We start from the raw sequence: 23,855 nt of genomic DNA, 5'->3' as shown, positions 1-23,855 counted from the left end.
TGTTTTTTCTTTTTGATAAAATTTTATTTATTGAAGGACCTAGAGGCAGACTTATATTCCATTCTGAATGTGCTGGTGTTTGCATCAGGAGACGCCGATGCGTTAGCCCAGTCTTGGTAGCGCACTCATTTTCGGCGTGAAGCCGTTTTACAGAAACGACCGAACCAGGGATGGGACTTGCCGCCGCAGAATATGGAATGAAAAGTTTTTTTTTTTTTAATTTAATTTACAACATACACAGGCTCGCAGATGCCCGTGCCTTTTTTTACATTTTATTTTAATTTACATCTTGGCGTTTTATATTTTATACTAAAAATCAGCAGATCTTCGCTGGAAATCATTTTTGTCGTCTTCTTGGGAGACGTGGCCCACACCGATTTTTTTTTTAAATAATATATACATAATCTATAATAAATAATATATAATAAAAATATATAGCAGTAACCCGCTGGATTGTAGTAATTCGAGTTACACATGTAACTCGAATTACTACAATCCAGCGGTCCGCGTTTGATCAGAGAGAGCACGGCCTTGGCGATTCTGATGTCGCGTTTATGTATAGATGTCTTGAGGCTGTGCTCTAGGATGGTCCTTTCTGAAGCACCGACTCGGCCGATGAATCTGCCGATGGCGTCGTCACCATCGTCCGTGTAGTAGACACAGGTGTTAGTGTGTCTAGTAATTGCCACAACTGCGTGATGGAATGAAAAGTTCCACACCCTGAAGCTATTTGACAATGCCAAAAATAAAGGTTCAATTATTGTAATAAGCCAACCCGCATTGGGACAGCGTGGTGGAATATGTTCCAAACCTTCTCCTCAAAGGGAGAGGAGGCCTTTAGCCCAGCAGTGGGAATTTACAGGCTGTTGTTGTTGTTGTTTGTTGTATTGTAATAAGTATATACATATAAGATTCTATTCTTTTTATTGGGATGACATGGTTAATGAAACAAAATTGAGTTTCTCTGTAAGAGAAGATTTATTGGTTAGTTTTACATACATTACATTAATAACAATAAAATAAAATAAAATTGTATTGCTTCCCAAAAAATAATATTTACGCACCTGTACGAGAAACGACATTTAAATTAAATTATCAGATTTTTTACTTCTCTAAGATTGCTTCTATATTAATATTTTTCATAGTTAACAAAATTTATTTCATGATGTGTTCGACGACAGTTCTTTCTTTAAATATATTATGACTTTAAGAATGGTTATTTATTAACGAAAGTTGAAAATAATTACTTTTTTTTTTAAAAAATCCATTTTTTGGTTTTGATTTATAGTGACGTCAGTTGCTTGTTAAACTTGTTTGTCTACTGTTTACTGAATTACTGAATTAAATAAAATAAAATTATCAATTTGATATTTTTTGGCAAATATGTCCTAGAACTAAAAAAACAACTTCTACTGGGTTCCTTAATCTCTACTAAGTAATATAAAATGAGTTTTATAAACCAGTCAAATAGTCTATTATGTTATCTCACTTTGCTATACTTAGTGGTAATTCCTTCGTCATAATTTGATTTATTTTTATTTCAAGACACGCAAATTTAAATCTGTAAATAATTATAAAAAAATTAAAGACGACAACAATATGAAAGTTTAATGAAAAATGTGTTATCCTCGCACACAACACACATACACATAATTGTACAGAGACTACAGCTGTCGCGCGAGCTCGGCCCGCAGCGCGCGCAGGTGTTGGCGGCGCGCGGCGGCCGCGTCGCAGCCCGCGGCCAGCGCCAGCGCCAGCGCGCCGCACTGCACGCGCGACACCTCCTCCATGAGCGCCCCGCCGCCGCTACGAGACGTTATGACGGTTTCCGTCAGTGAAGTTTCTGCGGAATATATATATTTTTTATGGCATATTTGTCGCATTAAAAACGAAGACAGCAAACTAATAATAGTAAAGTAAAGTAAAGTAACAGCCTGTAAATTTCCCACTGCTGAGATAAGGCCTCCTCTTCCATTAAGGAGAGGGTTTGGAACGTATTCCACCACGCTGTTCCAATGCGGGTTGGTGGAATGCACATGTGGCAGAATTTCGACGAAATTAGACACATGCAGGTTTCCTCACTATGTTTTCCTTCACCGCCGAGCATGAGATGAATTATTAAACACAATTAAGCACATATATATAGTGGTGCTTGCCTGGGTTTGAACCCGCAATCATCGGTTAAGACGCACGCGTTCTAACCACTGGGCCATCTCAGCTCTTTTAAACTAATAATACGCACGGCATATTTGCGGCCAGGGCAGGAGCGGCAGCTTCGAGCACCAAGCATCGCGAACTTGTACGCGATGCTGGCTCGCGTCGTCGTGCGCACTCAGCTCCACGCGACCGGCGCAGCGCGCTCCGCACTCGTACGACACCACGTAGCGCCAAGAAGTGTAGTTGTTCATCTCTTCCTCGACCCCCCACGAACCAGTGCTGTGAACGATGCCGATATTGATGATGGGCTATGATATTCATTGCTTTTGGTGTATAACTATTAAAGTGGATACAAGCGCGCTTGAAACATTCACGAGGGTTGAAGTAGATAATTAGACAAGTTACGAGTACATGTGCGAATAGAGACGCGGGTGGTTCGAGAAGTCAGCCAGGAAGTGCGCGAGGGTGCTGGGCGAGTGCTGCGGGAAGTCGGCGCGCAGGCTGCTGGAGCGCGGCACGCGCACGGTGAGCAGCGCCGCGAGCGCCAGCAGCGCCGCCGCGGCGCGCCAGCGGTCGCGCGTTACGGCGCGACAAAACGAACGACCAATCGCCATCTTCATCATAAAAAAAAAAATCTGATAAGAATAAAAACCCTTTTTCGTGCGTTTTTTTTAACAAATTTTGAGAATTCGAAAAGTTTACTTAAAAGTTTTGATTGACCTAAGCAGATTTTCAAAGCTACTGCGAATTAAACTTGCAAGTTGCAACTAATTATAACTTCTTAAAATATTAAAATTGATATTGAATAAATAAAATAAAAGCAGTTCAACTTCCGAGATAAGCTTGCAGTGGGTACTTTATTCTTACATTGTTAATGAATTAAAAGTTTTTAGTTGTACTGTAAGTGTAAACAATCACGCAATTTTGTGAGTGTTGGAACTCCGAAACGGCTCACAGTTAGGGTGTGATATGGGGCAGAATTTCTTACTTTCTTTAATCAAATTTTGTGTATGTTATGTCATGTAAAATGTTGTGCGACATATAGCTCTTTTGCAAAGTTTTTCTACTGAGGTCGATTACAGCCCTTTTCTACCTTGTAGTTCATGCCGCATGACATATTAAAGCCGCATTTTCGAAAGTCAATTTTTGCTTTATTCGCAAGTTTCTTTTGAAATTGTCCTCGAAGTAGTTTCTGACTCATATAAAGGGCACGTTTTATTAAAATTTTTATTTTACTATGTACTTATAACAAGTAGGTACGATGTACCTACACTAACTGTAATATCTTCGAAAATATTTATTTAAATTACATGCTGTAAAAGGTCATATTCATATATATTGAATGCAAAATTTATTTAATGCTATATTGCTAAAAATCGCTTCGAAAATAAGAAATTATTTTTCGTAAAAATAAAAGATATAAAAATGTTTATTGTGGGTTATCTTTACGAGGTAGACATATACCATCCCGGACTTTTTTGTAGACATTTTTGAGGTGTACAATTCTGTTGTAAGTACATTATTTTGAAATATATAGGTTCGGCCAGCGTTTACAATGTAAACACAAAAAAATTAAAAAAACTTACGACATCACATTAGAAACTTTAAAAATTATTATCTGTGTTACTTAACTATATTGTCTATATATTCTATACAAAAACCTTCCTCTCGAATCACTCTATCTATTAAAAAAACGCATCAAAATCCGTTACGTAGTTTTAAAGATTTAAGCGTACAAAGGGACAAAGGGACAGAAAAACCGACTTTGTTTTATACTATGTAAAGATGACACATAAAGAGAAATCTATGACTGGTTTGATCTTGTACCTACTTACAATTGAAATATTTGTATGTAATAAAATGATGAATGCTTAGGTTAAGGACCCAAGAGTTCCGTAACATTTGATCGTGGATTGATTCACAAAACAAGTGATCATTATCTGAACTAAATTTAAGAAAAAGTTTTATTTACATCCTATGGGTACGTATAATGAATATCAGCTTAAAGTTACCTGATTGGTTTTAACTTAATTATAACTTACAATGTTAGAGTTAAAGCTCCTTTTCGAACACGTTAAATAGAGAAAAACAATTAGACATAAAAGTGGAACGAGTACTAGTTCCAAAGGAACGAGCGAATGACCGTAAAGAGTCTGTCTTCAATTAAGAAGCTCGTTAAATCGCACTGAAACAAACACTCAAACACACACCGTCTATATTATTAGCGGTATTGAATTAAAGTGAATCCTCGCGGCTCGCAACGCGTGTGACAGTGTGGCAGTAGGCAGGAACTACGAGCGCAGGACGCGGCCCGCGGCACGCGATTGCCGAATGCCGATAACGCTTCCTGAGTATTCAAGTTTAAAATTAGAACAGAACATCTGTTTCGGCTTCTGTGTGTATACACAATTCGTTCGGTCCGTATTATTATTAGGACGACGTACCGACTGCCTACACTAAAACAAAAGTACATAGGTGAATGACTTTTTTCTATAACATTTGTTACTTATATTGTTGTGGTGTCTATTTGGTGTATGCTTGCAAACCTCATAAAAATGGACATGCCAAATTTTGTAATTGATATTACAAAAATGAGCAAAAATGTAATCAACTGACGACCGGCTACGCACGGATACAAATTAAGCGCAAAAATATTTAAACCTTACTTTAAAACTTCTAAAATTAAGTATATCTGTAACGTATTGTGTATGTATTATACGTATAAAGCTTCATCTTGATTCAATGTAGGTAACGCATCAAAATCCGTTAAGTAATTTTCAAGATCTAAGAATACATAGGTATACCTACCTACAGACAGAGGTAAGCGACTTTTTTTGTATTTAAATTATCAGGATAAAAATATTAAACAACATAAAAATAAAACCGAAATAAAATATTTCAAAAACATCATTTATAAATGGAAAAATAATAGGCTATTTGATTGGTTTTTAAAATCCATTTTATATTATGTAGTAGAAGTTAAGGAACCTAGTAAAAGTTTTGTTTTTTATTTCTAGTAAATATTTTCCGAAAAATATCGAAAAATATAAAAACGCTACTTGGACAATATGGCACTGCAATGGGGTCGGTGACGTCACTTTCTTGTATTTTAATCTGTGGTACATATAGTAGAAAAACAAAGTTTAGAAGAAAGTGACTTCATCATAAGCCCGGCCAATCAGGAGCGTTTTGTGTCACGTGACAAACGTTTGAAAATTTGCATTTTTATTTATGGATTTTTGAATAAATTAAGTATTATTTTCAACTTTCGTTAGAAAATAACCATTTTTAAACTCATAATATACACTGATTACAATGATTCACAATTTATTTTTCGTATAGCCAAATAGCCTATTGAATAAATCACTCAGAAACATCCAATAATTATATTATAGGCCCATAGCCATCACGTTCTTGTACTCCAATACAATGGAATACTCCTTGTTCTCCAATACAATGGAGTAGGTAGGTACTTTAGCTAAAACATAGCCTATAAAACAAACTGCAGACGAGTCCAAGAAGCATTAGCAGCTAGTTTTGGCTTTCGATCGCGTATGGCATAAGCGCTTCTTCCAAAGCTTCCTTATTATGGATTTCCCGGGAAATTATGCAGTTGGAGCACAAAACGTAATAAAATCTTCAAAAATAAAAAAAAAAGCTTTCAGACGGACATACAATAAATAATATTCAACAATAAAACAGACGAGAAGATAAAATAAATCATAACTTTAGCCTTTAAAAAAATTGAGGTTTGAAGGAAGTAATGAAAAACAACACCCATCAATACTAATGCAAACGAGATGGTTTAGCAACGTTACCATGTCTAAGCCAGTGGCGGATTTACCAATAGGCTAAGTAGGCTGGAGCCTGGGGCGGCAGCTTTACAGGGGCGGCAAATTTAGCGCAAATTTGTTATAAAGTTACAGAAATAAAAGAAAACTTATAATTATATGTAGGTACACATTAGATCCGTAAACCGTATAATCGTCACTACATAGCGGTATCTTGCAAACGCCTCCTTCGCGTAACGTGCCCAACACATCTCAGAATGATAGCGAATTCCGTTCATCATACTTTCGCGGACGCCTTGTTCACGATTACCCGCAATAAGCACCGTGATTAGAAGCTTGATTCGAGACGTTGCAATTGAAAACACATTCACTTCTTGGAAAGCTTGGCGAGATATATGCAGGAGCCGAGCTGACGACGAAAGTTTTCAGGTCGTCACTATGATTTAAAGCTACTAGAAATAGCTCAATGCATGGAAGGGTGAATGGTGCCCTGAATTTTGCGCACCATTCGAGGGTGAGTTCAACCGTTTTTATTTATACAGCTATGACTCTATGTGTAATGCAAACGTTGGCGGACCATGAAAGTCTGGCAGGTAAAACAGTAATGTAAAGCGAAGGTCTCAAGTAAGCCACTTGATTGAAAGTGTGTCAAATGTTATATCATCATGTCATAATATGAGTACTACGTAAACTGCCTCTTCTCGATAGATCTATATCGTGGGCATCGCGTAATACAGACAGTATTACGCGATGTCCAAAGGTGAACTAAAGTGGGCATCGCGTAATACTGTCTTTGCCGAAAGGTAAAGTAAAGAGGGCATCGCGTAATACTGCCTCTGTCCAAAGATAAAGTAAAGTGGGCATCCCATAATACTGCCTCTGCCCAAAGGTAAAGTAAAATGGGCATCGCGTTATACTGTCACTGCCCAAAGGTAAAGTAAAATTGGCATCGCGTAATACTGCCTCTGCTTAAGGTAAAGTAAAATGGGCATCGCGTAACTGCCTCTTCCCAGGACATGCGTCTCTGTCCAAAAAGTTTTATGTTTGTACTACATGCTTAAAGAGTGTGATTGACGAAATAGATAATGGCTGAGTGAAAGAGGGCCCCATAAGTGTGATGAATAGAGAGATTATAAAGATTAGGCATATATTTCTCTATTTCGTTTATTTTTAATAAATTATTTTTGACAAATGCTTGTCATGACGATGAGATCGTAGACGACGCTATAGTCGGACCTTCTGCGAATCTCATCACTCGTTACCAATCAAGACACTGTGTGGGTGCCCGAGGACGGCGCACCGTCAGGAGAGGCCGTCTTGTAAACAAGCAACATCAGCGTCAAGTCACACAACTACCCTTAAAAAAAAGGCGGGAGATTCGTGGCTGACACATTGGGGTCGCGTATATAATCATTACGGTGTAATGTGATTATTGATGGTTATTTGTGTTGTAGAGTAATTGTTTTTCTTTTGTGGTAGATTGATTGTTATTTTAAATTAAAGATAATTGTTTTAGAGGTTAACCTAATTCCTACTTCTGGTTCTAAAAACGGGAAAAGCCGATGTAATGAGGACGATAGTTGCATTTTCAGAATAAATGTAATCAATTTGATTGCGAACTAAACTAACGTATTGAATTTCAAGTCAGTAGGGGCGGCAAAAATTGAATACCCTACTAGCGGCAAATTTGTAAATCCGCCTCTGTGTCTAAGAGACGATTGCCAGGCGAGGACATTGAGAAAAAGAGGATAGAGGAGGATTAGTGTCTGCCAAATTAAAACAGTAAAAAAAATGCTAAGAAAAATGCAAAAGCTTTCGGATTAAAGATAATAAAAGAGTGCTATAAATCAATCAGACCGATTTTTTTTTAATCAGAACAAAATTTAATCAGAACGAATATATAAATGAATATATTCAATAATATAACAATATATGTGACAATTCGTCGATACGGGTACCAAAAGTGACGGATTCACACGACAAAGGACCGGTGGCCAGCGCGCGAGTACCGTAACGCTGCGAGTCGGCGCCGCGCCTGCGCAGTGTGGCACTTGCGCCGTGTTTCACTTGGAAGTAACGTGCGCATCGAGCTCGGACCTCACTGCCCTCACGCGCATACTGATTACATAAATGTTTATAGCGGAGAATGGCCATCCGCATAGGACGAGGATTCCATGCAGTACTGTGTTCAAGAAACTGGTTAGGATGTGTTCTGTTAATGTAATAACTTTATTCTCTGTAGTGTATTCTATTTGTAATATATTTAGTTAATTTTTTAAGAACACCTTCACAGTAACTTGCGGCGAATGATTTAAATGCAAGACGCAGATGAGGGATCGCAATACAAATAACAGGCCAGACATTATTCCTCATGATTTACTTAAGTTTAAATCTTATCAACTAATTTGTTTCATTCATTGTTCGACAGTTGTGAGTTGACACTCGGCTTAACCTAGACTGTACATGTTGAGGCATTGTCAACATAAGAATGTAAAATCACAGAATTCAATTACAGTAGAACAGTAGAGTCCGTTGGCACGATTTGTACATTGCATTGTTGAGGGTTACGTTAAGGGAAACTCGACAAGTGTTGCTCGGATTGGGGTCAGTCAACGTCACGGCGGCGCCACTAGCACTTCCATCACAACCTTTCGTCAATCAATGATTCCATACATTCTTATGTTAAGACTCGGGTAGCGCACATTTCTAAGTCATTCAATAATTTAAGCTTCAACCGATATTACAAGTCTCTCGTGACATAAGCAGCTAATAAATTAAGTCGAGTAAGTTTCAGTACATCATTAAAATATAACACATTAACAAATATGTCGACGTTCGGAGATCAGGGATCGAGTGCGTCTGTCAATTGTTCATAGAAAAATAAATACTTATAAGATTCCACTCTCGTCACACATCGACGGTCACACTCCTACGAGTCACAGGGACACGAGCTATTCACAGCGTCACGGCGCAGTCCCAGCGGCCTCATCGACTCTGAGCACTCGTCACTGGCGGCGCACGCGCCGACGCCCGGGCGGCGGGCGCCCGGAGCGCTACCGGCGCCGCCGCCGGCCCTTGCGGTAGCCCTTGCCGTACCAGCCGCCCTCGTCGGGCGCGCGCGTGGCCGGCGCCTCGCCGTCCTCGCCGCAGCACGCGCACAGGTAGCGGCGGCCGCGCTCGCGGCGCCACGCGCGGCGCTCGGGCGGCGTGGCGCGCGGCGGCCCGTACCACAGGCAGCGGCGCGCGTCGTAGCGGCGCAGGCACCACGCGCACTCGGCGTCGGCGCGCGGGCGGGCGCGCGGGCGGGCGCGCGGCGCGGGCGCGGCGCTGGCGGCGGGCGCGGGCGCGGCGCCGGGCGCGATGATGGTGTGCAGGCCGGAGTAGAGCTGCGCGCGGCACACGAGCACGGCGCGCCGGATGATGGCCGCCGCGAGGGTCGCGCTCGCCTCCTCGTCGTCGCTGTCGGCCTCCGCCTTGGCCTTGGGCCCGTCGCCGTCGAGCTCCAGCAGCTGCCTCAGCTTGCACCCGAGATTCCACGAGCCGTTTCCCAAATTCGTATCGTCGGCTTCCTCCTTCTTGATCTTCGCGGGCGGCGGGGATTCTGTTTTCGGCTCGAGACCGTTGAGGTCGCACCCCGGAAGTCGGTGGCCGTTGGTCGTGGGTGCGATGCCGTTGACTGTGGGGAGAGGTCCGTGCGGTCGCGAAATGCGGAAGCGCCGGAGCGCGTCGGTGGTGGCGCGCGCGGCGGGCGGCGGCTCGGGCGGCGGCGGGTCGGTGGGGGCGTGCTCGGCTCGCAGCAGTATCGTCGTTTCTCCGGACTGCATGTTGACCTGCACACACATTTTGCTGGTTTTTAATATTCTGGCACCACGGCACAAACGTTAGTCCGTCGTTTAATCATAAGTTAAACATATAAATGCAGAGTACCAAACATGCGCAGTTTGGGGTTGTCTGACCGTCTAACAACTCCCTCTGTGCGCACCAAATGTTTTCATTAAAATAGGTATCAAATAAGTCTATACTATAAACGTATCAAAAATATACTAATCGAGCAGTAGTAACATCAATCAGCAATTTACACTCTAGCCGAGTATAATTTTACAGAGACATCATTCCCGTAAGAAAATCTTACCTGAAAAGATCGCAGTGTGGGCGCGGGCGGCGGCTGCGGGTCCCGGAGGCGGTCGGCGAGGCGGCGCAGAGGCACCTCGTCGTCGGAGTCGGACGCCGACGGGGACGACGAAGCGGACAGCGAGTAGTACGAGGTGTCGTCCGAGTCGCAGTCGGGCGGCGCGGGCGGCGGGCCGGGCCGGGCCAGCAGCGGGCGGCGCGTCGTGTGCGCCTCGGGCGGCGCCAGCGGCTCGGCGTGCGCCAGCAGCGGGTCGCGGCGCGCGCGGTACCGCGGCACGCGCAGGCGCAGTCGCCGCGCCACCTGCTCCATCACCGCGTCGCACCGCGCGTTGATCTTCAGCGCCGCCACGGCGTCCTTCGGCGTCCACTGCAGGTTCACGATGTAGAGCGCGGGCCGGGCGTGCGGCGCGCTCTGCATTCGCCACAGCCGCGGGTATCGCCGGAGCACCTGCGGCAGATTGCGGCTCGTCAGCGTCGCGCTCGGGCGGGGCCGGGCGGGCGGCGGGCGGCGCGCGTACCTTGAGGCTGGAGCCGAGGCACAGCACGACGTCGGCGGCGGCGGCGTGGCGCAGCGCGCCGGCCCAGTTGAGCGGCCAGGCGGAGCGGCCGCGCTCGCCGAAGTGCACGATGGAGTCGCGCAGCTCGCGGCCGCAGGCGTGGCACAGGCGGCGCGTGGCGTGCGCGTGGCGTGCCGTGCGCTCCGTGGTGTCGAAGGCGCGCAGGTACACGCGGCGGCACGCGGGGCAGCGCTCGGCGAACATGTCGCCGTGCAGCTCGGCCAGCGCGCGGCGCGGCAGGCCGGCGCGCACGTGCAGCCCGTCGCAGTTCTGCGACACCACGAACTTGAGCGCGCCGCGCGCCCACAGCGCCGTCAGCGCCATGTGCGTGAACGTGGGCCGCGCGCGCGACACCTCCACGCGCCTGCCGCCCGGACACGGTCGTTTTATTATATAATGTAATGTGTAGTATATTGTTTTATTACAAAACTTGCTCTCAGCTTTAGTATTTTTGCGATTTATTTAAAGAAAAAGCTCGTCGACACATTGTAAGCAATCACCACTCACCCCACGGTTTCGCCGCGCTGCAGCCGCGTCCACACGCCGCGCGGGCCGCGATAGTCAGGGATGTCGGCCGCTGTGCTGATGCCCGCTCCCGTGTACACCTGCAAACCCATCATTCTTATTTACCATTTTATTTCCTCCAGACTCCGCCGGCGCAAAATATTATGGTTAGTACCATAATAAAGATAGGCGGAGATAGAGCGTAGAATTAGGCTATTTCATCTCATATTAAATTGTTTAAATAATATATGAGACAAATAAAAAAGAAAAACCCCCGCTGAGTTTCTTTCGCCGGTTCTTCTCAGGTCAGGGTATTTTTCTTTTCCGAACTGGTGGTACCGTTTCAATTGACCATCAATAAGAAAGTGTAATGCTTCTCTATACATTCTACATTGAATAAAGTTATTTGAGTTTGAATTTTGAGAGTTGGTTAATTTCCTAGGCAGTAGACTATGGGGGCAGTTAGTAGCATATGCAATAATATTATAAAGAGGAAGTTTAATGTTGATCTGAATCCCCAGCTGGCACGTTAATATCAGAATAATGAGTGTTCACACACATAGCAACATAGTGCTTTATATTTTTATTATTTTCTTTAATTTTATAAAAATCATAAAGTTTAACACTTCAAAAATATTGTCATTGAAAAAGGAGTATGGTTTAGTTCTAGTATAGTGATATTACTTAATGTAAGAAATCAAAAGTAATCTCAACATAATCGTTACATATTATAAAACACAGCCGTCCCGCTGCCTGTAAATAAGGTCTACAAAAAGTCCAAGATGGTATATGTTAATCTTAGAGATATTCCACAATAACCATTTATATCCTTTACTTTGTTACAAGAAATAATAGCTTATTTTCGAAAGTGATTTTAAGTAATACAGCATTAATAATTTTACAATTAAGTACCATAAATACATTGTGCATTTAATTTACATCAATACAACCTTTTACAGCTGGTATTTTAAATGTATAATTCAAAGATATTACACTTAAAATAGGAGACTCTAATATTTCTAATAGGTCTGTAATATGCAGGGACAGCAGTTTGTATTGTCTAATGACAAAAGACCTGTTATTTGTTTGGAAATGTTGCATATAAAGGCATACCATAGCATATTTAGTATCAGCATTGCACCTGTACAAAGCAGATGATAGTGACAGCGAAAATCACAATATAAGCGCAAACAAACAAAAGTTAACATATAATATAAATATTGCAACTGTGCAATGACAAACCTTCTGTGGCAAAAGTATTTTTTCTGGAATAAAGTTCAATTCTAATATTAGATTAAGCCTATGAGAATTAATGTGTTAATAAATGTATTCACATAAATTCCAAGTTTAAATTCATACTGCCAATGTAAACACATGCCCTGCATTTTTATTGTGCTAATGGTATACATAGAAGGTAAGTCCAATTGAGTCTCATTTTTTTCTGATTTTTAAATAAATGTGTCTTATTTCTTTTTATAAGGATCCTTTTATATTTTTTTGGGATTTAGTAGCTATCCTTGGCCTAAACCTTTCTTCTTAAATTTAGTGTCCTACTTAACAATTGAATGACAAAGAGAGAGAAATCATATTTAAAACCACCAATGAATAAAACATTTATAATTAAATGATCTGCATTTATATCTCTCGTATGTCATCCTGAGTGAATGGATTAAATGCAGTACAAAGTTGATTCATTGATGCAACATGTATTTCTTTAATAAATAACAGCCACACTGAAACTGGGCCTGTTACAAGCACTTTAATATGAATTTGATTTAAATGGTTACCTTTCTCAAGAATGCATTGGTTTTGTCACATTAACCATTCAAGTAACAAAATTGTTTTAATAAGTACTGCAATGTTATTGAATAGGAATGTACCCAATGACACAAACAAAAAAAGCTAAAATTATTTGATCATTTCAAAAATTTAAATAACTGTCAACATATTATATACAGCTACATTGAATTATCAGTTTATTAGTAGGCCAAAACTACAAAAACATTTTAAGAAACAAAACAAGCTAATTTCTTGAATGAAAATGAAGAGTATGACAGAAACATTTACCACAAGATGTTTGGCTTCACGAAGTGCTCGAGCTAGGCGGCGGCACTTTTCGCGCAGGACCTGCGGACTGTCCTCGACCTCAGCGGCTCGCTCGGCGGCGCGAGCGGCACGCGCCTTCCGCAAAGCCGCGGCCGCAGCCCGCTCAGCTTCCGCGGCGCGAGAATCTTGACCAGTGGTCGTGGCCGCCGCATTTGCTGCTGCTGTTGTTGTTGTCGCTCCGCTGAGTCGAGCACTGCTCCGTACTCCCTCGCGGGCCGCCATTGCGGCGCCCGCCGCGCACGACTACAGTCCTCCGCCACTCTGGTCGTCCTTCTGCGTGTACCACTTACGAGTTTCTTCGGGCATTTCGCCAGCCTTTGGCTGTGCACGATTACCCTTCTGATACAATCACAGTGTGTGACTCGATGTTGTAAGTTATGACAATCTCTGTGTATTTATTCTGTGAAGCTGTCAAATTTTATTAAATGACATTTCTCGACGCGACATAAGGATGTACATTTAAAAAAAATCGATATTAAGTTGTTTTACGATGATTGTTGTAAAAACATATTTATAAAGTAGAAATATTTTCATGCATGTAATTATTTCAAGTTTATCTTATAAATTGTATCAACTGTGACTTTGGTTAAGCATTTAAATTAAAATATTAATATTATGCATACAATTGAAATTTTTAAATTAGTAACTATATCTAAGTATGTAGTATTGTTCTATAAGTTAAAATAATTTAACAATTGTAATGAGGTTTAAGAGGCAATATTTGGGTTACGATTTTTTTATTAAAGTACATACTTTATCTGTAATATTAAATTTCAAATTTTCTAGACTTATCTGTAAGATTATTATTGTGACAATTTCTTTTGCTGACTTTGACAGGTGTGATTGGTTTTGTATTTGTTAACTGCAGTGAAATCCAACTAAATCTATTAAAAAACTACTATTATTTTATATTTAAATATCGCATTTATTCAACCATTATTAATGTGTATTGAGTTATATTCATATTTTTTACTTAAATAGTTAATTTTCTTTTTCAGCTTAAGTGCTAAGGATCGGCTTCAACATGGTAAGAAAAAAGTGCATATATTACTTAAAAATACATTTAAAACATTAATAATGCTGTAAATTGTTTCTTATTTATCGGGACTGATATTGCTTAATCATAAGACATTAATACCAAAGTGATATTAATAAAATGAAAACAAAGATCATGGTTATGTTTACACTTTAACTCTACTCGCAACGTTTTAAGCTCTTTCTTTCCTTACTGTCTGCGTTACTTATTAGGAATCGAATTAATATTTATAGGTTTATCGATCATACAAATTTAATTTTTAGAATAGGTAATACGTAGATTTTTTATGTGTAATTTTAGTTAATAGTTTGGTTTCTATTTTCAGCCCCGTGAAATTAAGGACATCAAAGACTTCCTGCTAAAAGCCCGCAGGAAAGATGCCAAATGTATGTAACATGCTCTATTATTAACTTTACTTAGTACGAAATTTTGCCTTTAGTTATAAACTAAAACAATTATATTTTTCCAGCGGTTAAAATAAAGAAGAACCCAGAAAATGTAAAGTTCAAAGTCCGTTGCTCACGTTTCCTGTACACATTGGTCATCACTGACAAGGAAAAGGCCGAGAAGCTCAAACAGAGCTTACCACCAGGTACTTATTATTGCATTCATAGGTATCCTCAGTATAAACAAGATCCATTGCCTAAGTACAGACTAAATATCAGTTGTGTGCCAAAATTATCAAATTTATACACCTTAAAGGTCCTATAGGTTTTTGAGCATTTCCAAGTTTTTGTGTATATATTTACAGTAAAGTGCAAATTTAAAATCATAATCTTATAAGAGGTAGTTGATATGGCAATTGGATAACCTGATGGTGTGGACACTATGACATATAGCTAGTGAAACTAATCATTTTTTACAAATCCAATGAACTGTGGTTCTAGAGTGCTCTGTGTAGAAAATTAATGTTCCCTATGTAGTTGCACAAAACGGAACGAAACACAATAGTTCTAAGTATATAATGCTGTGTAGCAGACTAATATATATGATAGTTTGTGATAATGTGACCCTGACGGGCTTGTATAAAGCCCTTGTTTTGGAAAAAGACGCATAGAAGATTTTGATAGACATTTTCATTTATGTATTGAGAAATAAAATTAATAGAAAGTAAATCAGTAACTGATCAATATTTTGGTAATATAATAAAATTGGAGTGTCTGTTTGTTTTATTAAAATAGCACTTTTTTTCTCAGTGCATACGATAAGGAGTAACTTTAGTTACATTTTTTTTTATTCAAATGCGTTCAAAGTCGCAGGCACAGCTAGAGTAAAATATAAGAACTATACTTATGAGTATATATGGTATTAATTTAGGTCCTACACAATATTTTTTAATAATTTGGCTTTAATTATAATTATAAAAGTTGTAGTTGTTAGTTAGGCTGGTGTTATAAATAGTGAATGTAGCCTGAAAATAAATGACATGCTTTAATACTGTGAATATCAGAAAAAACAATTTGAAAGTTGTAATTGTTTTTAATTTTTTATGAATTATGTATGTACTCTTAGTATTTCTCTTCTTAAAATTAAAATAATAGTTACTTTTTATTTTGTAATGCATGTAAGTAAAACTTTTCTTTTTCTATTGCAGGTCTTCAAGTAAAGGAAGTAAAGTGAATGTGACGTAGGGTTAAGAAAATAAAAATATAAACACCATAAATTGTTTTATTTAAAGAAGTGTATAGTAATAATGTCAATTGAAATGAATTGGAATCAAAGGATGAATAGTCTAATGACCAGTACCTAAATTGGAAACGAAATTACTTAATTATTACTAGTAACTTAAAATTTGGCAAGAATTTATTGTAGTAAATATGTTGACTCAATAATATTACCAGTAAGTCTAGTAAATTTTTGCTTGATATTCAAATTCAAATTCAAGATTAACTTTGAGTTCACACACTAGTTCTTGTTTGTATTATCATTTTTCAAGATAACGATAAAGAAGGCAACTGCTGCTTGGCTCTGTTCGGTTTTAAATATAGTGTTTTGTAATAATAAAAATGTTAATTTAATCAATCTAAATATACTTTATTCAGTAGGCTTTTGCAAGCACAACTGAATTGTCAATTTACAAAATTATATTAAGCAATGCTAAAACTGATCCCTCAGATAAACGCCGATCCTTTCAATAGTACGCTGAGCGACATCAAACTGGTGGGTAAGACGCATTGGTTTAAGACTTTAGTCTTATGGCAGTGGGATCGGCGATGTAAAGATACGGAGATAAGATGTAAATATGTTTAACACGTTCACTGCCACCTAAATTTTTCCTATGCTCATAGCGATGCCGCCATACATAATGCCGCGAACACGCTAAGCGTGTCCCCGGCATCGCAAGATAAATTGTATGGACAAGCGTAGCGTGTCCACTGGCACAGGAACAAAAAAATGATTATTTTTTTGTTAAAACGGTCTTTTTAGGTAATATTTCTTGTGTTATGCAATAATTAAGGTGTTTAGAATAATGTTGTCAGTGTTTTATCCTGGAATTATGACAAAAAACGCTTTTATGGTAAGTAAACATCATAATGTAATCAGTGGTTGTAAAACTTTTTAATAAATTCCAACATATCATATTTATATTGGTGTCGAATTTGATATATACTTTTTATCGCGTTATGATTTAGTTCGTATTTCAATAAAAAAATTGTTCATGATATATCCTGTTACCTGTTATCTACTGTTGTATCCCTGCAAAGGACGCGGGTCAGTTTGAAAGTAGCAAGGTATAATCAAATAAAATAAAATAGAACTTTCAATACAAATTAAAACAGAGTTTAAATTTCGCTTCATAAAGTGTCCATAAAAATCCACCTTCTTTTTCAACCGACTTCCAAAAGGAGGAGGTTATCAATTCGTCTGTATTTTTTTTTTTTTTTTTTTTTTTTTTTTTTTTTATGTTTGTTACCTCACAACTTTTCACTGGGTGGACCGATTTTGATAATTTTTTTTTTGTTTGAAAGGTAGTGCTTCTCGTGGGGTCCCATTTTTTTTATTTTTTTTTCCGATGATGGTATCCATGTGAAAACGACATAAGTCTTAAATTTGCATTACGTATATGCGCGACAAATAGGTGAATAACTGAAAATCACGTTAACCAATTTTGATAATTCTTTTTTTATTATAAAATATATACTTCAAGCGTAATTTGGTGAAAGTTTGGTAAGGTTCTGAGCACAGGATCCATGACAAAGTAACGGAACGGAAGGGAACGGAACAATTCTGAGGAGCACGTTAGCGATACTCGGTCGAATCTTTTATTTATAGGTTATTTGGATATTTGAGTCACCTTCCGTAATGTGGTTATGTTTATGTAATTATCATAGTCGAATATTATAATCAACTAGCTACCCACCCCGGCTTCGCGCGGGTGCAATACTGATACTAAATATACTACAGAATTTGTTTATATACGACATCACATCGCAAACTTCTAAAATTATCAGTGTTTCTTTACTATATTGTTCATGTATTATATACACAAACCTTCCCCTTGAATCACACTATCTTTTAAAAAAAACTGCATCAAAATCCGTTGCGTAGATTTAAATATATAGGGACAGAGAAAGCGACTTTGTTTTATACTATGTTGTGATGGAACTCCTATACGGCTCGCAGTTAGGGTGCGATATGGGGCAGAATTTCTTACTATCTTTAATCAAATTTTGTGTATGTGATGTGATGTCATATGATGTACGAAATATAGTTGGTCTTTTTCAAAGTTTTTTTGCTGAGTTCGATTACAGCTCTTTCGAGGGATCCTTGTAGTTTAGGCCGCGTGACGTATTAAATCCGCATTTTCGAAAGTCTATTTTTGCTTTATTCGCAAGTTTCCTTTGAAATTGTCCTCGAAGTAGTTTCTGACTCATATAAACGGAACGCTTAATCTATCCATATTAAAAAAAAATAGTTAGTCAACATCAGCTTCACTTAAAATCAAAAAATAAATAAAATTTTAACAAAAAGAAAAACCGACTTCAAACAAAACACTATTTTAAAACAAATGAATATGCACGAAAAAGTAATAAAAATAATTGCGTATTCAACATATTTTTTAGAGTCTTCCTAAGTTAAATGAAATGAAAAATATTAGACTACTTAAAAGTCGATTAACGATTATATCATGTAGTTATAATTATTGTTATATTTGGAGTCGGTGTCAGCCAATAAAACCCTACAGTATATCTATCAAAAACAATACGAGAATACTTTAACAAATATGTTTTTTACAAATTACCTTTTACACAATAATATACTGGATCAATCAAGGGGCTCGTATCGCTTCTTTCTTTTGATTGTTGGGGCAAGGGCACCGTGGCTGACACCGGCTCCAAATATACCAATAACTATAACTACATGATACAATCGTTAATCGACTTTTAATTAGTCTAATATTTTTCATTTCATTTAACTTAGGAAGACTCTAAAAAATATGTTGAATACGCAATTATTTTTATTACTTTTTCGTGCATATTCATTTGTTTTAAAATAGTGTTTTGTTTGAAGTCGGTTTTTCTTTTTGTTAAAATTTTATTTGTTTTCTCAAATACATACTTATTAATTTCTAAAATCAATTTTTATCTCACTTGTTTCGTTCACTTTCTTATTAGTTGCTAGAAATGTTCAAAGGTCATAGGATATCGATTCGGTGCACATGTCTTGATATAATAATAAAGAACAATTAAATAAGTAATAATTAATAAACAAATAATTAAAAAATAATCAAGCTTCATGTAAGCTAAACTCGTTTTATTGTTTCATTACTTCAATTCTTGTAACACGAATTTGAAGTTGACATGAGTTTACATTTTTAAGGTAAATCAGTCTTATTTAGTGTTTAATTTTATATATTTGGTGTATGTATGTGGTAGTTAATGATTAATCGAACTAACATATAGGTACTTGTAATACATAATCAGTATCAACATAACACAAAGTAAGACAATGTAGTATAAACTTTGTCATTAAATAGGAATGGCAGAATTACGGCTTATATAGTTTTCAACCAACTTCCAAAAGGAGGAGGTTATCAATTCGTCTGTATTTTTTTTTTTTTTTTTTTATGTTTGTTACCACAGTCGATTAACGATTATAATAATTATAACCCTACAGTATATTTATCAAAAAACAATACGAGAATACTTTAACAAATATGTTTTTTACAAATTACCTTTTACACAATAATATACTGGATCAATCAAGGGGCTCGTATCGCTTCTTTCTTTTGATTGTTGGGGCAAGGGCACCGTGGCTGACACCGGCTCCAAATATACCAATAACTATAACTACATGATATAATCGTAAATCGACTTTTAAGTAGTCTAATATTTTTCATTTCATTTAACTTAGGAAGACTCTAAAAAATATGTTGAATACGCAATTATTTTTATTACTTTTTCGTGCATATTAATTTGTTTTAAAATAGTGTTTTGTTTGAAGTCGGTTTTTCTTTTTGTTAAAATTTTTATTTATACTACAAAGGTGTATAAATTCTTAAAATAATAGATATTTGTACAAAAAAAAAATGTAACAAAGTTCCGCAAATTTGAGAAAACAATTTTCAACAAATTGGTAATAAGCCATAAATAAAATGTGGTTTGTTGAAAAAACAGTTTGACAATCTATGATTATCCTTAATAAGTGAACAAGCCTAGCGTGTCGCCGGCATTACGAAAGACATTTTTTTGTAAAATAAAAAAAAATATTATTTTTAACGGGCCACTTAAAAACTCAGTAGCTTATCGCTTGAAGATTGCACACAATTAGTTTGAATGAATAATTTAGCCTAGTTTTTAAGATATCACTGAAATTCTTAGAACAAGCCCAGCGTGTTCGCGGCGTGGCTATAGAAATTCGCATGAACACGCTAGGCGTGTCGCTGGCACTGAACGTGTTAAGCAGTGCTAAACCGAAAACTGGATTGATCACTATGAAAAATTGTATCTGTATCAAAATAGACGAAGTTGATATAAAATATATTTTCAAATATTTTACTATAGGTACTCCACTGGGATCACTTGTGTTTCCACTCTTAAAGTCTTAAACTTTCCTACATTTTAACAAGTGAGCAAATGAACCGGTGTTGAAATTTTTATTAAAAATTACGGCACGGAGCAATATCACATATGTTATTAATGAATTTTACTGAAATGTCTGTTTTTAAATATGTTATAGTTAATATCTACCTCAGAGCCTTTTATTTCAGATGAAAAATCAACAAGAAACATTATCACATAATATTTAATTGAATAAGAATTTTAAATTATTTCTTACTGGGTACCTACGTAAATATAGATAATATAAAAATTTTACCTTCCAATAAAATTTGTATTATGTTTCCTAAGACGTCCGAAGTCCATTATGAGAGAGTACATCGTCTGATTTCCGCTGCAGGTCGCTAAATTTCATGACTTCCGTTTCCTACTCACGCCTACGGCGCCCCCTATACCCCTTTCTGGAACTAAACTGACAAGCAAATACACGCCGCCAAATTTGTCATTGTTTGGCTCATAATGGATGGATATAGCACCAGGAAGACCTTTCCTGGACTTCGGACGTCTTAGGAAACATAATACAAATTTTATTGGAAGGTAAAATTTTTATATTATGTGTTCCGTTTGACGTCCGAAGTCCATTATGAGAGACTTGTTTGTTATCTCCTGGTGGCTTGTATTTGTAATAAAATATTATTTAAAACGCAACAATGTGATTAATTATTATTTAATTGAAATATGGCATTAAGTAAATAATTTAAATTCATTAAAGAAAATCATATAACTTTAACTAATGAATTCAAATAAACATAAATCAAATAATGAGCAAGAGATTTTTTAGTAGTTATCTCTGCATTTGATGTATTAATAATATGTTTTTGATAGAACTTCTTAAATGAAAGCTCATGTTGCCAGTTACCTTTACCTAATATGTCATTAATGTGGTAATTTTCTACCCAATTTAAAGATGACATTGCTGCTCTAAAACTTCCAGCTGATGTTTGAATACCAGAATCAGCTTAAAGACCTTTTATCCAACCACAATCATCGCTGCAGTAGCTGGTCTAGTAAGGCCTCAGGTTGTTAAAAATAGATTTTTTATATTCCCTCTGATTTGCCGTGTCACGTGCACTAGAGAACATAGCCAGTATACTGCATCGATGTTTCGGTCAGGAGCAGCCACGAAAGTCCAACTTAATTGTTGATATGAAGATGAATCGGTTTTCGATCCAAATATGGGACGCAAGGTAATGTAAAGTACATTATCTATAAAATGGTCACTTTCAACACGTAAAAGAGTAAGGTCATGTACTCTGCGGCCCGAAGCTAACAGCAAAATAGTGACATGTGTCTGGACATTTGATATAACACACTATACAATCTGTATTATAATGCTTTAAATAGCGAAATTAAAATTCTTGCATCCCATATAGGTAATTTAGGAGGTGAAGGTATTTGCCAGGAAAATAGCTTTGAATTTCACTATTGGGCTTGACACTATTTTTATGTCAGATATAGTTTCACAAACGGATCCTATAACTGATTTATAAATTAGAATGGTTTTGATGACAGATAAATACAGGTAATCGAAGTATCTAGCTCCATTTGCTGGTTCATGTATACGAGAGATAATGCTATTTCCCTGACAAAATCTAACCTACTTTTTCAGTTAGGGGCGCATGTCCTTATCGAAGACTCTCTATTTTAATAAATAATAAATATGAGACAACATCAAATACATTACTCTGATCCCAATGTAAGCCGCTAAGCACTTGTGTTATGGATAATCAAGAGTAACAACGGCACCACAAACACACAGACCCAAGACAACACAGAAAACCAATGGTAATCTACATCGACTCGACCGGGAATCGAACCCGGAGCGGCGCACCCATGAAAACCGGTGCACACACCACTCGACCACGGAGATCGTCAAGCTTTTTCTCCTGCAATGTCTCCGTCAGCGCGTCTCACCAGAGATAAGACAAGCTTCCAGGCGTAGACTGCTGACTTAAGCAGGCAGTATCATTGTCAATGTGTCCGCCAGACTGTTGCTCAGATCTCTGAATTTTAAAGGTCGAGGCCAAAAAGGCTTCTTCCACTTGGGTGCCACTATTTTGTACTGACCTGATGCTGAGTTGAGGTGGCCTAGCACCCTGGGTATCAGATTGGACGGTGGAAGCAACCATGCCAGTCGATCGTGCCAGGATCTGCTGAAGACGTCTTAAAAAACAGACGTTTGCGTCTAGCAAGTCTAGAGTAACATAGTTTGTTACTACGTGTGCTGTCCGTAACGCGAATATAACTGTCTGGTGTTTCCCACAGATTGAACAGCCTCGTGGTTGCTTCTTCTGTGAGATGCCACTCGGAGCCGACGTGATTTCGCGAGAGGTGGTCAGCTTCGGTGTTGTACAGTCCCGGTAGGTGGTGAGGGAGAAGTACAACATTGAGGTGGTCGGCTTCAGTGTTGTACAGTACCGGTAGGTGGTGAGGGAGAAGTACAACATTGAAGTGGTCCACTAGAGCCAGCCGATTTTGAGTCAGATCTAGCAATTGTCGTGACCAGCTTCCTCCCTCGTTCTTTTTATAGAAAACAACTGTTCTGTTATCGCACTGAAGAATTATTCTCGAGTCTTGGAGCGAAGTTGTTCTGGAGGATATGGCTGCTCTCACTGCGTACATCTCCTTCAAATTGCAGTGCCATTCGGTCTGGTGGTGTTCCCATGACCCTTTTATCATTTCGTTTCTTATAAGGGCTCCTCATTGAATGTCCAACGCGTCAGTGATGACGTGGTTCGTGGCCATTCTCTGAGGATGAATGGGTGTCCTCTGACTGATGTGCTCTAACCACCAGTCCAGCTCTGTGCGTACCTCGTCCGGATACTGCTTTGATAAGCTAGGATACCCGAGGATAGCTTGTTGGTGTGGTACTGCAGGACTGGGCAATGCAACCTTCCCCGGAGGGTGATGAAGGTTGCAAAGTTGAGATATCCTACGAGGCGTTGCGCCTGCATTAGGTTCCAACTGCCGGTAGCAAGCTGCACGCGCAAATTCTGACGAATTTTCTGTATTTTTTCTAAGGGCAGAGACTTGGTGTTGGATTTTGTTTCCCATACAATTTCTAGAAAGTTTATTAATCTCGCTGGTGTCATAATTGAATCTTCAATTGATCCACCAATCTAGGCTGCTCAAAAACGTATGGCCATCTTTACATGAACTCTCAAAACATAGAGATGTTTTGAGAGTACACCAGGACAGAGGTCCTGGTGTACAAGTACATAATCATCTGAATAGACCATTAGTCGCAGGCCGTTCCTGCGAAGTATTTCGGGCGTCCAGTGTGTTACTGAAGCAAAAATCCGCGATACGCGGTGCAGCTAATCCGAATGACAGACAAATCATCTAAGGGGACAACCCTGAGAACTGATCCGGAGAAACCTCCTGTGCTGTTCTTTTATCGGAAGATGAATAAGCCTGGCTTAAATCCAGTTTGACCATCCAATCCCCATGTTGTAAGCAATCGGGGACTTGTTGATGGTGGAAAAGATGAAAGTGTCTCGGTTTCATGTAGTGA

The 23,855-nt window shown here is 38.6% G+C and overlaps 3 protein-coding genes and 1 pseudogene across 3 annotated transcripts; 1 reads left to right on the top strand and 3 right to left on the bottom strand.

Annotated features, from left to right (window-relative positions):
- Nucleotides 1–1,274: 1,274 nt before the first annotated feature.
- Nucleotides 1,275–4,474, bottom strand: LOC124529863. The gene is made up of 4 exons (XM_047103794.1): nt 4,200–4,474; nt 2,569–2,771; nt 2,243–2,436; nt 1,275–1,843 (listed from the first exon to the last, which is right to left on the bottom strand). The coding sequence occupies exons 2-4, from the start codon at nt 2,769–2,771 to the stop codon at nt 1,665–1,667; spliced, it is 576 nt and encodes a 191-aa protein (XP_046959750.1). The 5' UTR covers nt 4,200–4,474; the 3' UTR covers nt 1,275–1,664.
- Nucleotides 4,475–8,310: 3,836 nt separating this feature from the next.
- LOC124529990 (NAD-dependent protein deacetylase sirtuin-7) lies at nt 8,311–13,661 on the bottom strand. The gene is made up of 5 exons (XM_047103960.1): nt 13,208–13,661; nt 11,144–11,241; nt 10,598–11,000; nt 10,081–10,527; nt 8,311–9,778 (listed from the first exon to the last, which is right to left on the bottom strand). Exons 1-5 carry the CDS (start codon nt 13,466–13,468, stop codon nt 9,002–9,004), a joined length of 1,986 nt encoding a protein of 661 aa, XP_046959916.1. The 5' UTR covers nt 13,469–13,661; the 3' UTR covers nt 8,311–9,001.
- A 377-nt stretch (nt 13,662–14,038) lies between these two features.
- LOC124530043 (60S ribosomal protein L38) lies at nt 14,039–15,941 on the top strand. The gene is made up of 5 exons (XM_047104020.1): nt 14,039–14,083; nt 14,245–14,273; nt 14,608–14,668; nt 14,752–14,874; nt 15,877–15,941. The coding sequence occupies exons 2-5, from the start codon at nt 14,271–14,273 to the stop codon at nt 15,900–15,902; spliced, it is 213 nt and encodes a 70-aa protein (XP_046959976.1). The 5' UTR covers nt 14,039–14,083; nt 14,245–14,270; the 3' UTR covers nt 15,903–15,941.
- Nucleotides 15,942–22,251: 6,310 nt separating this feature from the next.
- On the bottom strand, nt 22,252–23,855 carry LOC124529858 (annotated as a pseudogene).

Source organism: Vanessa cardui, chromosome 5 (assembly GCF_905220365.1).
Source record: "Vanessa cardui chromosome 5, ilVanCard2.1, whole genome shotgun sequence".
NCBI classification, from domain to species: Eukaryota; Metazoa; Arthropoda; class Insecta; order Lepidoptera; family Nymphalidae; genus Vanessa; species Vanessa cardui.
Note: the sequence above shows the minus strand (reverse complement) of the source record. Positions and strands in the feature narration are given on the sequence as shown.